Raw genomic sequence first — 13,914 nt, 5'->3', positions numbered from 1 at the left:
CACAGCACACACCAGATACCAGCAAGCAGTCTCTAAAAGGATGCACAGGGGTGGAATGTGGTGCCTGGATGGGCTCTGTGCACCAGGCTGGAAGTCACACCTGCACTGAATGAAAGGTATCCCTGGTATCAAGGGTGAGGACATGCAAGCTGGGAGAGAAGACAGGTGGGAAAGGCTACCAGGTGGGTGCGGAATACCAACTGTAGTGGCAAGGAAGATGGCTGCCCTTGGTGTGGGTCAACCCACTGACAGCAACCCCTTGGGTTTTCCTTCTGGTGAAGAGCAGCAGCTGATCTTGCTCCTGCCTTTCTTGGGACCACGGTTTTCCAGGGGATTTAAAGTCTTTCTCTTGGCCTTTTGTCTACAGTATCTAAAGCCGCACTCCAAGCCAAGAGCCTAGCAAGTCCTGGTCTAACCTGGAGCCTTACACACCTTGAGACTGCTAGGACGGTGCCCATCTCTAAGAGTCAGATATGGTCTTAGTTCTGGCAGAATGCTGGGAATGCATACGGGTAGGTATATGGCCATCTGATGCCCTGAGCTGCCAACCCTGCATCCCTTTTTTCCTCTCACCACCATTTTGATGGTGGACCTGCTGTTTCCATTTTAGGGCAACACCTACATTTCACTGATGTACTTGACTAGTGAGCAACGTGTCCTGATCACCCTATCCTGGGAGTTAACATCAACCACAATGTGAAATCTTTCAGTGCAGAAGCACCTTCCAGGGTCTCCCTCACATGGGAGAAGCCCCCAAAGGCATTTGTCACTCCTGTGCCAGGGAGGCCCTTGCCTCTCAAGGCAGCCTGTCTTGCTGCAGGATGTCCATGGGCACAGATTCTGGATTAAACCAGGCACAAGACTCCCGGGACTTTGCTTCTCTGGCTCTAGTTTTGAATCCCTGGATTTCACAGAAAAAAATCTTGGCCCTCTTCTCTACACAACCGCTCTTTCTGTATTCTTCTTCCTCTTCTTCTTTTAATTGTGAGGCAAGGTTTTACTAAATTGCCCAGGTTGAGCTAAAACTTCAAATTCTCCTGCCTCAGCCCTCCAAGCTACTTTGGATAACGTGCTTGCACCACGGAGCCTGGTGGCTTTCTGTGTTCTTCCCTGGGAACACCAACCCTTCAGAAGGTGTGGAGAGTCAGGTGCATTCTCTAAACTCTGTCCCGGACAGGCTTGAACAAACGAGCGATGTCACAATCAAGAGGTTCATCATCAAGTTCCTCACAGCCCTGCACACTGATACCTCTCCCAGTCTCAAATTTGGCTTAAGTGGAATGAGCTGCCAGTAGCGAAGGGAGGGATGGGGGGCGGGGTGTAGCCACACCCAACCTCAACAAAACAGAAAGCCTGATTTCACACACACCCCCTGCCAAAAGGCCCAACAAGGTGTCATGGAGAAAGCCAGCTCCTGCCCCACATGGGATCTGTTCCTGCCTGTGGCGGGCAGAGCGCGGGCACAGATGCTCACGGGGCGCCGTCTGTGATCACACTCGGAAAGAATCAAGCGGTTAACCAGAGGGAAGGGATTCTGAGACCTGCCAGGATGGTGGGATTTTTTTTTTTTTTTAAGATTACGCCTAAGGTTTGTAGTTTGGACAGGCAAAGTAAACAATGACAATGACAGCAGCAACAAAACAGAAACAAAGAACAGTTTACTCTTAAAAAAAAAAAAAAGAAAGAAAGAAAGAAAGAAAAAGAAAAAAAAAACCTTTTGTTACAAGAAAGCTCCACACTGGCTTGGAAGCAGCCCTGCGGCGTTGTCTGCCAAGCCAGAGTGAAGAAGCGCACACGATGCAGGAGGTGTCCGGTCGCCACCCCTCCCCCCCTTCTCAGCTTTTGGAAGGGGTAGAGAAAGCAATGGGAAGGGAAGGATTTCAACCAGCACAGAGCAACTGTATTTAGACCATGGCAAACTGAGCTGTGCTTATTTTCTCCTCTCCCCGAAGCCCTGCCTACCCAACCCAGAACACTGTGACAGGAGCACAAGACCCGCAGCCCAGCACATACCTGAAAGAAACCCGGTGGGATGGGGCCTCCAGGCATCCCATCATTGGGAGGAATGTTGCCAAGCACAGGGCTCGGGGCAGCTGCTGCACTCTGTGGAGAGATGAGGTAGCGGTCAGTGGCCAAACCTCCAACCCGATAGGGCTTCAGCCCCCACCCCACCCCACCCCACCCACAATCTTCCCCCACAGACCCTCCCCAAAGGCCGCCTTCCTCATTAAACCTTTCTAGTCCTGCCCCAGCTAAGCAGCATCCCACCAGTGATACGGCACGGGTATAGGATTGATGATCAGACCTCGCCCCACTTCCCAACTGTTACTCATTGGACAAGCAACGAACTCTTCAGTCTCCAATGCCTCATCTTTAAAATGGAAGCACAGTGCCCACCACTTTGGGATGCCATCACCATGGCAAGAGATGAAGCCAAAGGTACATTCTGCAGTGCCTGGCAGAGCAGTTTTAAGTGACCAACATGTCATGACTTTTATTGACATTATGAGATCCGTGCCTTATCCACCTGCTGTTCTAAAGAGCTCTCTTAAGGTAGGTGAAGTGATTTATAAATTTTGGTGTGTTCTTGGCCCCTGCAGGGTCCTGGGTGTCATTACTTTTCTCTTTAAATGCTGCTATTCTGGCATCCACCTGGTACATCTGCCTCAACAAATGCCTCCCAGGGGTGAGCAGACGTCACTCTCCCTGCTTGGCCTCTTTCCAACAATCTGTATCCAACCTGTTCGTGCAGCCAGCATGTCTGTGCCTGGCTCTGCTCACACAGGCAGGGCTGAGGCTGCGACGCCCAAGCCCCGGCCTCAAGGAAGTCACAGGCCTGATTGTACTGCCTGGCCCATTCCCTGCTCCTCCCATTGATTCCAAACCTCCAGCTGCTCCTCTTGTAGAAGTCCACCTCCAAATAACCTTGGTAGTCCCCAAACTCCATCATGACTGAGAATGTAAACTTACTCACTGATCATCTCCCAGGGTCCAGACTACTCTCTGGGGTAGAAGTGAGCACCTCAGGGGTAAAGAAACAGGGGGCCTCTTTCCGCCTCATAAATACAACCTCCTTCTCATCATTACCTTGAAGCAATCACTTTTCCTTCCTTTTCTCATCCATAAAAGGAACCAGAGCCCTTAGCTTTCTGAAGGAAGGAAATGAAGGCTCCTATTAACACGGAGCATGCAACCAAACAAATTCACCAAGAACTGACACCTGGTCTCCAATGCTGTCATCTGGACTAAGAAAGTGGACCACAGGCAAGTCACTTGGTCTTTCTGAATCTCTTTTCTGCAAAAAGTAGGGTAGCCGCTGGGCAGCGTGGTGAGCACCTATAATTTCAGAGGCTTGGGAGACTGAGGCTGGAGGATCATGAGTTCAAAGGCAACTTCAGCAACTCAGTGAGGCGCTAAGCAATTCATGAGATCCTGTCTCTAAATAAAATATAAAAAAAGGGCTGGGGATGCGGCTCAGCAGTTAAGTACCCCTGGGTTCAATCACTGGTACCAAAAAAAAAAAAAAAAAAAAATGTGGGGTAGCCATTGTTCTACCTTTGCAACAGGGTTGCAAAAGACTGAGAGAGGGGGCTGGCTGTGTTCTATAAACTGGGAAGCTTTGACTATGGGAAGGAGGGACCCAGTATGGGTATGCAGTAGTGCTAGAGATCTAGGTCTCCTTCCCCAGATCTACACCCACATGGGGAGTCTGCTGGGTTATCCATTAGATACATTATTGTTTGAGGTTAATGGTTCCGTAAAAATATAACTTGGTGATTAGCACCAAAAATTAGTCCTCTGTAGCAGAAACAAAAAAAAAAAAAAAAAAAAAGTTTTTTTAAAATAAGGGTGAGATAAACATTCATCTGTTTTCTTTCAGAGACTGATGTTAACATTTAGCTCTTTAATCCTTCATAGAAGTATCATTATTTAACCAATTTAATAAGAGACACTGAATCATTATTTTCTAGCTTGGTAGTTAGATTACCAAACACAAGTAGATACTAACTCATCTTTTTAATTGTTACCCTTCACTCACTTTTTTTTTGGAGGTACTGAGAATTGAACTCAGGGCCTCCCACATGCTAGACAAGCATTCTAGCACTGTACTACATCCCCAACCCTTTTTAAAAATTTTGAGTCAGGGTCTCACTGAATTGACCAGGCTGGCTTCAAGCTTGTGATCCTCCTGATGCAGCCTCCTGAGTAGCCGCGATCACATGCACGAGTGAGCCACCACACTCCACCACACTTGCCGACCACTGCTTCTTACACTAGACATTGGTAGATCTACTTTTACGGTGAGACAGTCATGTCCTGTTTCTCAGGAATTTGACCATTTTTACATATCAAAGTACAGGATAAGAGCATGTTATAAATTTAAAAACAACAACCTAAATGAAGTGTGAGCCCGTTCAAGCACTGATGCATTACTTATGAGGATCCTTCACTCTAAGAGGTGGTTTTCCTATGCAATTAGCAGTAGGAACTGTGGGTGAGTGGGAGGGAGGTCTTTGTTTCTTTGAATGTAATGATCAAGGGAACCATGGTCCTAATAAAGAGATGGAGTAATTCTCTGAAATCTAGGAGGGAGGGTAAGTTTTGGTTCCCTTCAGTGAAGAACACACTAGTAACGTCTAAGGGGGCAGAAGCCGAGGAGATGACTTTCATCATTTAACACCTTCTCAGGCAGCAAAACTAAGCAGACCTCTGTGGAGTCTAACTTTGTGCCCTGGGTTAGGGTTATTGCTGTTCCCCTCTGACTATGAAGCAAACATACTCCCAAAAGAACACTTCCAAAAGGCCAGAAAAGCAGCAACTGGTATGCTGGGAGACAAAATCCAATCTTAGGGACACCACCCTCTGTGGTTTAACAGCAGGGGCTGTTTTACCCATCTGCAAGACCCACCAATATATGAAGCATACAGCAAGTGTTCAATAAATGATTACTACTTGTATTATTCAAAGACCTGCTCAAGCCTGACCATCTGGAGCCAGGCCTTCCTGGATTGCTAGGAATCAGCCTCTCCCTGCGGTTTCCAGCTTTGGGTTAGAGCTCCATTAAGGCACTCAGCAAAGCGCCTCGTGAGTTTTCTTTAAAAACACAAAACCCAAGCCCAAGCCCAAACCCAAACCCCTTGACATCCACAGAGGCCTATGGCATGCCAGGGCTGCGGTAGGGGCTCAGAATGGAACCTCCCCACTGCAGTTAGAAGAAAGAACACTAGACACCTCTCGCATGGGCTCAGGTCTTGGGTGAGAACATGCAGAAAAGTCCCTTCTCACATGGGGACACAGTTTCCCCATGTGTGCAGTGATGGGTTAGAAAAGGGGACCACTAAGGACCTCCACCCAGGGGCCCAGGCTCTGCCCAGCCCAACCCACACACTCAGGGAATGGGGACTGGAAAGAGCAGTTCTTGCAGGAACAGAAAGGCAGTCCTCTTTCCGCAGGACCCTGAATTCCAACTCATCTCTGTTCTTTACAAAACATTTAACGAAAAAAAGATTAAAAAGCACACAGAGCCTGCAGGTACCACTGGCTGACATTTGGGCCCAACTACAGGCCTTTCACCCCAACAGGTATCCATATATGTGTACACACATGGACTTAAAAAGAAAGCAGAATCAAACCAGGTGTGTAGTTAGGTAATGTGCCGTCTTTCTCCCCAGAGTCTGGGATCGAACTTACGGCCTCATCCATGTCAGGCGAGAGCTTTACCACAAGGCGACATGCCCAGCGTGACTTGTACTGCTTTTATAAAAATGATGTAAAGGTCTTTCACAGGGTGATGTGGCCCTGTGGGGCCAGCTGCTTCCTCTAAGCCTGGGGTATCCAGTCTAAAAAGCTGGAGGAACCCTCCAAGGACTGTCTGAGGCTCTCTCTACAAGGGAGTTTTGTTCCTGGCCAGGGAGGCTTCAGAGGAGAGCTTATTCTGAATGTTTCCCTCAAAAGACTGGGTGTCATCAGGCACAGTGGGGCACCCCTGTAATCCCAGCAACTCAGGAGGCTAAGGCAGAAGGATCACAAGTTCAAGGGCAGCCTCAGCAACTTAGTGAGACCCTGTCTCAAAATATGAATAAAAAGGTTTGGGGATGCAGCTCAGTGGTAAAGCACCACTGGGTTCAGTCCATAGTACCCAAAAGAAAAAAAGACTGGGTGTCACAGGGTGGGATCACAATCACTGGGACTAGGGGTTCCCTCGAGTCCTTCCCCTCCACTCCTGTGCCCTATGAAACCCACACCACCGCCACTTCAGGCATCCTCTGTTATCGACAGCTGTTGGGCTTTCTATAGTGAGGAGACCCCGGAACACCTCACCATAGACCTACCCAAGGAGAAGGATGCACACCCCCTACCTGCCCTGTTCACATAGAGGAGCAGAATTCAAACCTGGGGCCAAGTGACTAGAAGGGGCTGTGAAGTCAGGCTAAGAAAGGACTTTTAGTTTTAACAGTCGGAATGATTTCTAAGTAGAAGGACCTTGGACCTAGGAGAACCCCATCTTGTCCCACCTCACTTTGTGCCAAGCATACTGACACCCTGATGACACAACCTACCCAACACCACTGCCAAGAGCCACAGCCAAGTAATATGATGCATGGCATTTTTGGTTGAACTAACGCCAGTGAGCCATTAAGTGTGGAGATTCCTTATTGGTTGACTGCTGTATCTATTTTATGCTAATTAAGATAAGCTGTGTGGAATGTATAAATACCACTCCTGTCCTACAATAAAGGGCTCCCACTCCTGCTGTATCAAGGTACACAAGTTGTTCGTCACCCCCGCCCCCAACCTGGTTATTTTGCTGCAGTCGGACTGCGGCACACCACCAGAACATGGGCCCGACAGTCATGTGCCCAGGAGCCTCTCTGCATCCTAGGAGGAACTCCTTGCAGCAGTGGCTACATTCGTATCTCAAGGGCTGGGGACGTTCCCTACAAGATTGTTTTCTGACCGCACCCCAGGAGCCCCAGTTATCTTCATTACAAATTACCATAGATCTCCTCATCCCTTTTTTACTCTTTCAAAAACAGTTCTAAGTCAGGCATGGTGGCGTAAGCCTGTAATCCCAGCAACTCTAGAGGCTGAGGCAGGAGGATCAGCCTCTAGAGGCCAGCTTGGTAAAGTGTCTCTGGGTTTAATCCCCAGTGCTGCAAAAACAAACAAACACATATAGATTAAAATAAAAATAGTTCTGCATATGAATAAAAACAAATGCTCAAAAGTCAACTTGGGATTCCTTCCAGGTCAATCAACTCCTCCTGATCACCTTATAAGGCTACAAAAACTATATACTTAATTCTGCAAATCCCCCTCCTTCCCTGCTCTGCCCCAATCCTCGGGCCTCAGTGCACTGGTCACGAGCAAACCCACCAAGCATGGCCTTTCTTGACTGAAACTCAGCTGAGGCGACGTGGCCACGTGCTCGTGGCTGGGAAATGGAGGCTGCCCTCCCATGATGACTACATGAGGAGGGCAAGGATGCGGGTCTGACGTCCCAGGGAAGGAGGGTCGGCTGCACCACTCCAGTAAGACAGGCTTTCGGACTTGATGCAGATTCCTAGAGTACTCTAGTCCCTCAGGGGCCAAGTTTCCTAGAGAGAATTTTAGCAGCATCAACATGCTGAGGGTGCAGATGCAGGAATGAAAAGAAGGTAGAGAATGTCATCACGCAGACAGAAAGGCCAAGACTAGAGCAGTGGGGTCCACACAAGGAAAAGAAAGAAAGGTCTTCTGGCCCTACACACAGACTTTAGGGGAGGATATGTTTGGGAGAAAGGAGACTGATTCTGCAGCTGGGAGAAAACACAACTATTGCTATATGAAGACACAGACCAGCTGGCACTAAAAAATAGGTTCCAGTGATACTAGGGAGTGACACAGGATCCCTGCCTTCAAATAGCCGGGGAGTTGTCACGTGGGAGGAGGGTTGGGTGAGCATCCCCAGTGCATAAGAATGGCTCTGAGTACAACAGTATGTGTCCTAAGATACACAAAACTTCCCTGATCTTGATCTCAGAACCATCTGCCTTGGAGGAGGCGGGCTCCAGTAATTGGCGGTGCTCACAGCAGAGACATGACAAAAGCCACATTAAAAGAAGACTGCCAACCCAGATATGTTGGCACATGCCTGTAACCCTAGCAGCTCAGGAGGCTGAGGCGGGGGGATCGCGAGTTAAAGGCCAGCCTCAGCAACTTAGCAAGGCACTAAGCAACTCACTGAGACCCTGTCTCTAAATAACATACTAAAAAAAGGGCTGAGGATGTGGCTCAGTGGTTAAGGGCCCCTGAGTTCAATTGCCAGTACTCCAAAAGAAGAAGACTGCCACATTACCTACTGTCTCCCAGTGTTTCCTGGGGATTCTTATGAGAAGAGCCCGGCACCTAGGGTCCCAAGATCAGGTTCGGCTCTGGCTGCAAACCACCACTGTATTTCTCGGTCAGACTTCCCCAGTCTCAGGTATCTGGCAAGCAAGGCTGCTGAGTTTCCGCTTCCAGTGACACTGAGGGTGTCATGGAGCTCTTCAACCAAGCCACCTGAAAAAGGGCCACATGTAGACAACAAAGTCCCAACCTGCCACAGTCAGGAGGTCCATCCTGGCACCTGCACTTCTTTCACAAAGTGCCGTTTCACTTCTGCCCCCTGGGTGACAGGATCACCTCGGAACGCAGAGAGGGCTGGAGAATCAATGATTTTTTTTCATTCTGCTCTCATAAACCAGGAGAGGAGAAAGAGGGGAATATTTATACCCCAATATTCCAGGGAAGATGTCATTTTTGTTAAACTATAAGGAAACTGAGGCACAAAGAAGTGTGCTATGTGAAGGTCCTGGGGCTAATCGGCTCTAAGTTCAGTTTACTGTCCTTCTACCTGACCCTTATCTTGGGTTCAAGAAGTCCAAGTAACAGTCCCTTCTCAATAATACCTGCAATTCTCAAGGAAAGTTCTGTGTACTTTTCAAATCATGCAAAGAAGCAGCAGATCATTCAACACATGTGATGATCCCAATTCCCTCTCTGTGTGTGAGATCGCCTGCATGATTTGCTCTTCCCTGAGTAAGCTGACCTTCTAACTTGGCTCCTTCTGACAAATATTTCAGTGAGTTGGCATTCACCAAAGGGTAGGGCGTGAGTGTGTCTGTGTGTACGTGTGTGTCAAGGAGCGTGAGATCCCACTGACCAGTCTGTTGCACCTAACTGGCAAATTACCCTGGGAAGAAAAGGAGGAACGAACTAGGTGGGAAACTATAGGAGAAAGGTGCTTGATACACTAGGAGTGCTTGTGCACATCAGAAGCATGCCGCGAACACTTGCTCCTAGGGAGGCCGGATGGCGCTGTGCCTGTTGGGACAGGAGATGACAGGGCACTCTGCCCTGAAGGTCTGGAGGACAGAATGACTCGTGGTGACAGAGAACCGGGGGACGTGGGAAGGTGCTCCAGCAGGCGCTGTGAGACAGGATTAGGGGATCAGGGAGGCTTTACGACGAGGTGGCACTCAAGCCAAGGCCGTGGAGGACGCAGGACTGGAAGATGCGGGAGGAGATACGGGCTGAGCGATTACTGCTGTCATCTCAACCCTCCTGGCTCAGGGCCTCCCGACAGCCTCTTTCAGAACGCAAAGCCTGCAGCCTTCCATCACCCCTGCCTATTCCATCTCAGGGGTGGGCCGGGGTGGGAGGTTGGGAGTATGGGGCGTCCTTCCCTCCACAGGAGGAGAGCAAGCTGCCCACGACCAGAGTGTTCCATCCCAGGGGCTGTCACTTCTGACCAAGATCACCCTTCCATTTCCTCTCTCAGTCTTCCCCAAAACCCACACGAGAAAACAGAGGCCCCACAAAGTGGAGGGACTTTGAGCAAGGTCACACAGCTCAGAGTGGGCATAGCTGGGAGTCAACCTGGTCTGCTAAAACCACATCCCCAGTCCTTGGCATGTTCCAGCTTCTCTGGTCCAAGTTTTGGGATGAACGTTTGTAGACAGCAGTCACCTGAGAACAGAAAGGTCTGGGTCAAGCCTCAGTCTTTCCATTTACCAGGAGTTTGGGCACCTCACTTGACCTTTCAGAGCCTGCCTGTGCAGCTGTGGGGAACTTAAACACAGCTGTCAGATGATGTGCCCTGCCAGGCTCAGACAAAGCAGGTGCTCAGAAAATGGCAGTCTGAGCCACTGACAGAGCATTAGGTGGCACTAGACATGCTTAGTTTTTCACCCACCAATAGTACTGGGTATTGAACCCAAGAGCACTCTACCACGGAACAACACCCCCAGTCCTTTTAATTTTATTTTGAGACAGGATCTCACTAAGTTGTTAAGACTGGTCTCAAACTTGTGATCCTCCTGCTCAGCCTCGCAAGTTGATGGCATTATAGGTGTGTTCCATTGCACTTGGCTAGACAGGCTTACTTTTTATGATTCTGAGAACACAGAGCAGGCTGGAATGGGGAAGGGGGTCAAAGGGGTATCAGAGCTGTAAGAGTAGAAGTCACTCTTCTGAGACGCAGCCTCTCTCTTCTCAGTGGCCAACACAGAGAAATACTAATAAAAGAGAGGGGGCAGGGGGCAGGGTGTGTGTGTGTGAAAGAAATGTGCTCCAGTCACACACTTTCAAAAGAAAGAGGAACTGGTTTCCCTGGGCTGGAGAGGGGAGGCCACCACACTCCTGGGACCTGCCCATCCATCCCAGGCAGCACCAGGCTTCTTCTGGGAATTGGATCAAAGGGCACATTTGGGTAAGAAGTGGAGGTGGAGTCCTGTGTAATTAATGCCTCGCTTGTACCATGGATCCTGGCCAGGGTGTCCTCCTCCATGTGCAAACACCTCCCTGGCTGGGCTACCCGGCATGGGTCCTGGGTCCTAGGCATGCACACGCAAGATAAGAGAGATTAAGGGCGAGTGGCCCCTCACGGATGAACACCGAGGAGTCCAGCAGGCTATCTGTACAACACTGATTTTCTTCGTAAAGAGAGATGAGCTTCAGGTCCTGGTTTACACCATTAGCAAAACACTACACACGCACTTGCACGAATCCCCTACTTACAACCACAACATGTCATAGTAGGCCAGTGACAGCTCTTTAACAAGAACACTGGCAGTTGCTTCTGCACAGTGGAAAATTCCCTGGCGTGGACCGGCACACACGCTCAGTTCCAATGACAACTTAATCCTGCCAGGACGGAGGTGTGCAAAGAACCGAAAGTCATCGCTTCTAGAAACTGTAGAGTTTAAAAGAAATCATAAGGACCAAAGATGGGAACCCATACCTCCTCAGCTGGCATCCAATTTAGTGGGGACAGTCACTTTCCCTCACCTCATCCTCTGCTGTGACAGGACGAATGTGCAGTCTGAAAAGCTCACCAGGGTCCCCTGTTATCAAAGCCAGGGAAGTTTACACTTGGCAGGGAAGGGGCACATAATTCAAACCCGACATCCTCCTCTGAGTAAAGGAATGGGCTGGGAGTCCTTGAGTTCTCTTGACAAGCCAGGAGGGAAGCCAGCGAGCAGCCGCCCACCGCAGTTCCCACCGCCATCCCCAGCACACACCCGACACGCCGGCTCAGAGCGGAGCAGATGCCGCCTAAGCCTTTAAAGCACGCACTAATTGCACTAATTTAGCTAACAGTCTCTGTTTCGTCCCCCACCCGAGTCAACCAGCATCCTCTGGTACTGCTGGAGAGACGCAAGCTGTTGGCTTTAGTGTTATTTTGTCAGCCATTAAACGATTCATCGGAGTCATTAATTGATTTATTACTGCTGCCTGCTCAGAGGGTTTAGCAAATAAAGAATGATGTAGGTCACAATGCAAAGGAAATTGGACCAAACAACGCCACAAGGAGCTGGGCACTTACAGTATCTGCCGCTGTCCATTCCCGCAGCCCGCCACTCCCCACCGTCAGGCAAGGGACAGCATAGATGGCCCTCCTCCCTGAAATCCAGGTGCCAACTTGCCTCCTGAGCAGGCACTGGTACTGCCAAAGATGTAGGAGGTGGGGGACATTGTCTGGAGCCTCCCAGAGCTGGCTTCTGGACACCTGCCAGACACTGTCACTAGCAACTGAATAAAAGGACAGAGAAGCCTACACTGCTCCTAACCCCCAGGTGGGTGCTGAGCTGCAATGGCTGGGGCTGGCGCTGGGCCCACCAGGGATCTGGGGAGCCAGGGACAGTGCCTCCCCTGGAGGGGACACACTCCAGCCATGGCCTGTCTCTCTTGCACTGCCATGGGAGCAATGAGACAGCAACAGTTGATGTGTTAACAGGTGCCGCCTAACGCCTGGCCTTTTATGTACTTATCTCTGATCCTCTCAACAGTCCTATGGGGTAGTGGCATTATCTTCCCTGTGTAGAGAGAAGAACACTGAAGCTCAGAGAGCTGACCTGCCCCAGGCTGCGCGGCAGGCCAGGAAGTAGCAATCCTGGGACTCAAACACAGGCTACCTGGCTTCAAAGCCCACATTTCTTCCCCTCCACTTCTTCAGACTTACACAAAAGGGCCCAATACCTAGAGCTTGGCCCCACCTGACACAAACAGGCAGGAGATGAAGGGTACAGCCAACCCACCCCTTCCCTCCTCAGAGCTCCCACTCCTTCATTTACAAACGACAGGGTCAAGGTGGGTGATCCCTGAGGCCACAATGGGGAATGAGACTCAGAGCCCAGCGCCTTCTTCCTCCTACTGCAACGCCACACCATGAGCGTGCGTCACTTGGAGCCCATTCCCTGTGAATGCTTCTAGAGGTGTGAGTGGGCCCTTCTGGGACCCTCCAGCAGTTCCACCAGTTTCCCTGCTGCCCGACCAGCCCCAGGAGCCCAGCCACATGGCAGCAGACCTGGGGACAACACAAGAGGGCATGGTACTGAGCTGAGCTGAGCTGAGCTGAGCGGAATATTAACATTTCCTGTTACTGGGTCACAGATTGTGTGTGTGTCCCTGTCTGTCCCTTTGTCTGTCTAAACAGCTCTGGTACCTGGTTTCCTAAGAACCAAACAGTCACTCTGCTATTCTGAATTGTTATCAGCTTGACAAAGAGGACTCGCAGCGCTGTCCAGCAGCTCTGTAGAATTGCCCGTCCTGGCAGGTTTTCAGAGGACGTCCTCTCCAGGGTTCTGTTGGTTTTGTTCTCAAGAGTGCTGCTTGGTTTGCTCCCAAAGTGACGCAGAGGTGGGTCAAGGGTAGGTCAAGCACCTAGCATCAGCCTGCTTTTTGCTTCTTCTATCCTTGGCATCATCCTGGCCTATAACCCACGTTGGGGAAGGAGGGGGGCCTGTCGCTTTAACTTCACCAAGGAGAGTTCACAGGTATCTGTTGGGGTCTACCAGGCACACAGGATAGGGCTTTGTTCTTGGTAGTCCCCAAGAATGAGTCAGGAGCATCCAAGTACACACATCTTTTAGGGGTCAGACTGAGAGTCTGCTATAGAGGTGGGTCAGGGGCCCAGCCTGGGACCGAGGCTTTCTGAAGGAGTGTGAAGTGCACCAGCTGAGAATTCTGACCTGAACCTGTCTTGTGACACACACACAGGATTTTCCAAGGAGCCACCCCTGCTCCTCCCCTCGCTAATACAGATGGTGCCAACACTACAGGAAGGTCTTCTTCAGACTGACCCCAGGATCCAATAAATGAGAAGCAGCAGCCTGTCGTTACCCACAAGTACTTAGCACCGAGCACCAGCGGCAAAGGCCTTTCTTTCACATATTGACTTGAAGAATCTGTCCAGCCACCTTCCGCATAGGCTCTCCCTCTCTCTGGAATGCTCTCCTCCTCTCAGGCCTGGGTGATACTTCTTTGTCCTTTCTGTGTTCCTCATCACAGCACTTGTCACACCTGACTGTTAATTCCTTATTAAATTAGCCAGCTGTCTTCCCAGAAATGGGGCAGGAGCGGTGTGCAAAGCAGAGAAGATGCTGGCTCAGT

General features: G+C 50.1%; 1 protein-coding gene across 2 annotated transcripts in view; it reads right to left on the bottom strand.

Annotated features, from left to right (window-relative positions):
* The window catches only part of Ssbp3 (single stranded DNA binding protein 3), a 159,100-nt gene that overhangs the window by 44,776 nt on the left and 100,410 nt on the right, over positions 1 to 13,914 (bottom strand). For both annotated transcript variants that reach the window (XM_076860308.2, XM_076860309.2), the window contains exon 5: positions 2,014 to 2,103. In XM_076860308.2, coding sequence (XP_076716423.1) covers positions 2,014 to 2,103 — 90 coding nt within the window. The remainder of the gene's footprint in view (positions 1 to 2,013; positions 2,104 to 13,914) is intronic.

The sequence above is a fragment of the Callospermophilus lateralis genome, chromosome 7, assembly GCF_048772815.1.
Source record: "Callospermophilus lateralis isolate mCalLat2 chromosome 7, mCalLat2.hap1, whole genome shotgun sequence".
NCBI classification, from domain to species: domain Eukaryota; kingdom Metazoa; phylum Chordata; class Mammalia; order Rodentia; family Sciuridae; genus Callospermophilus; species Callospermophilus lateralis.
Note: the sequence above shows the minus strand (reverse complement) of the source record. Positions and strands in the feature narration are given on the sequence as shown.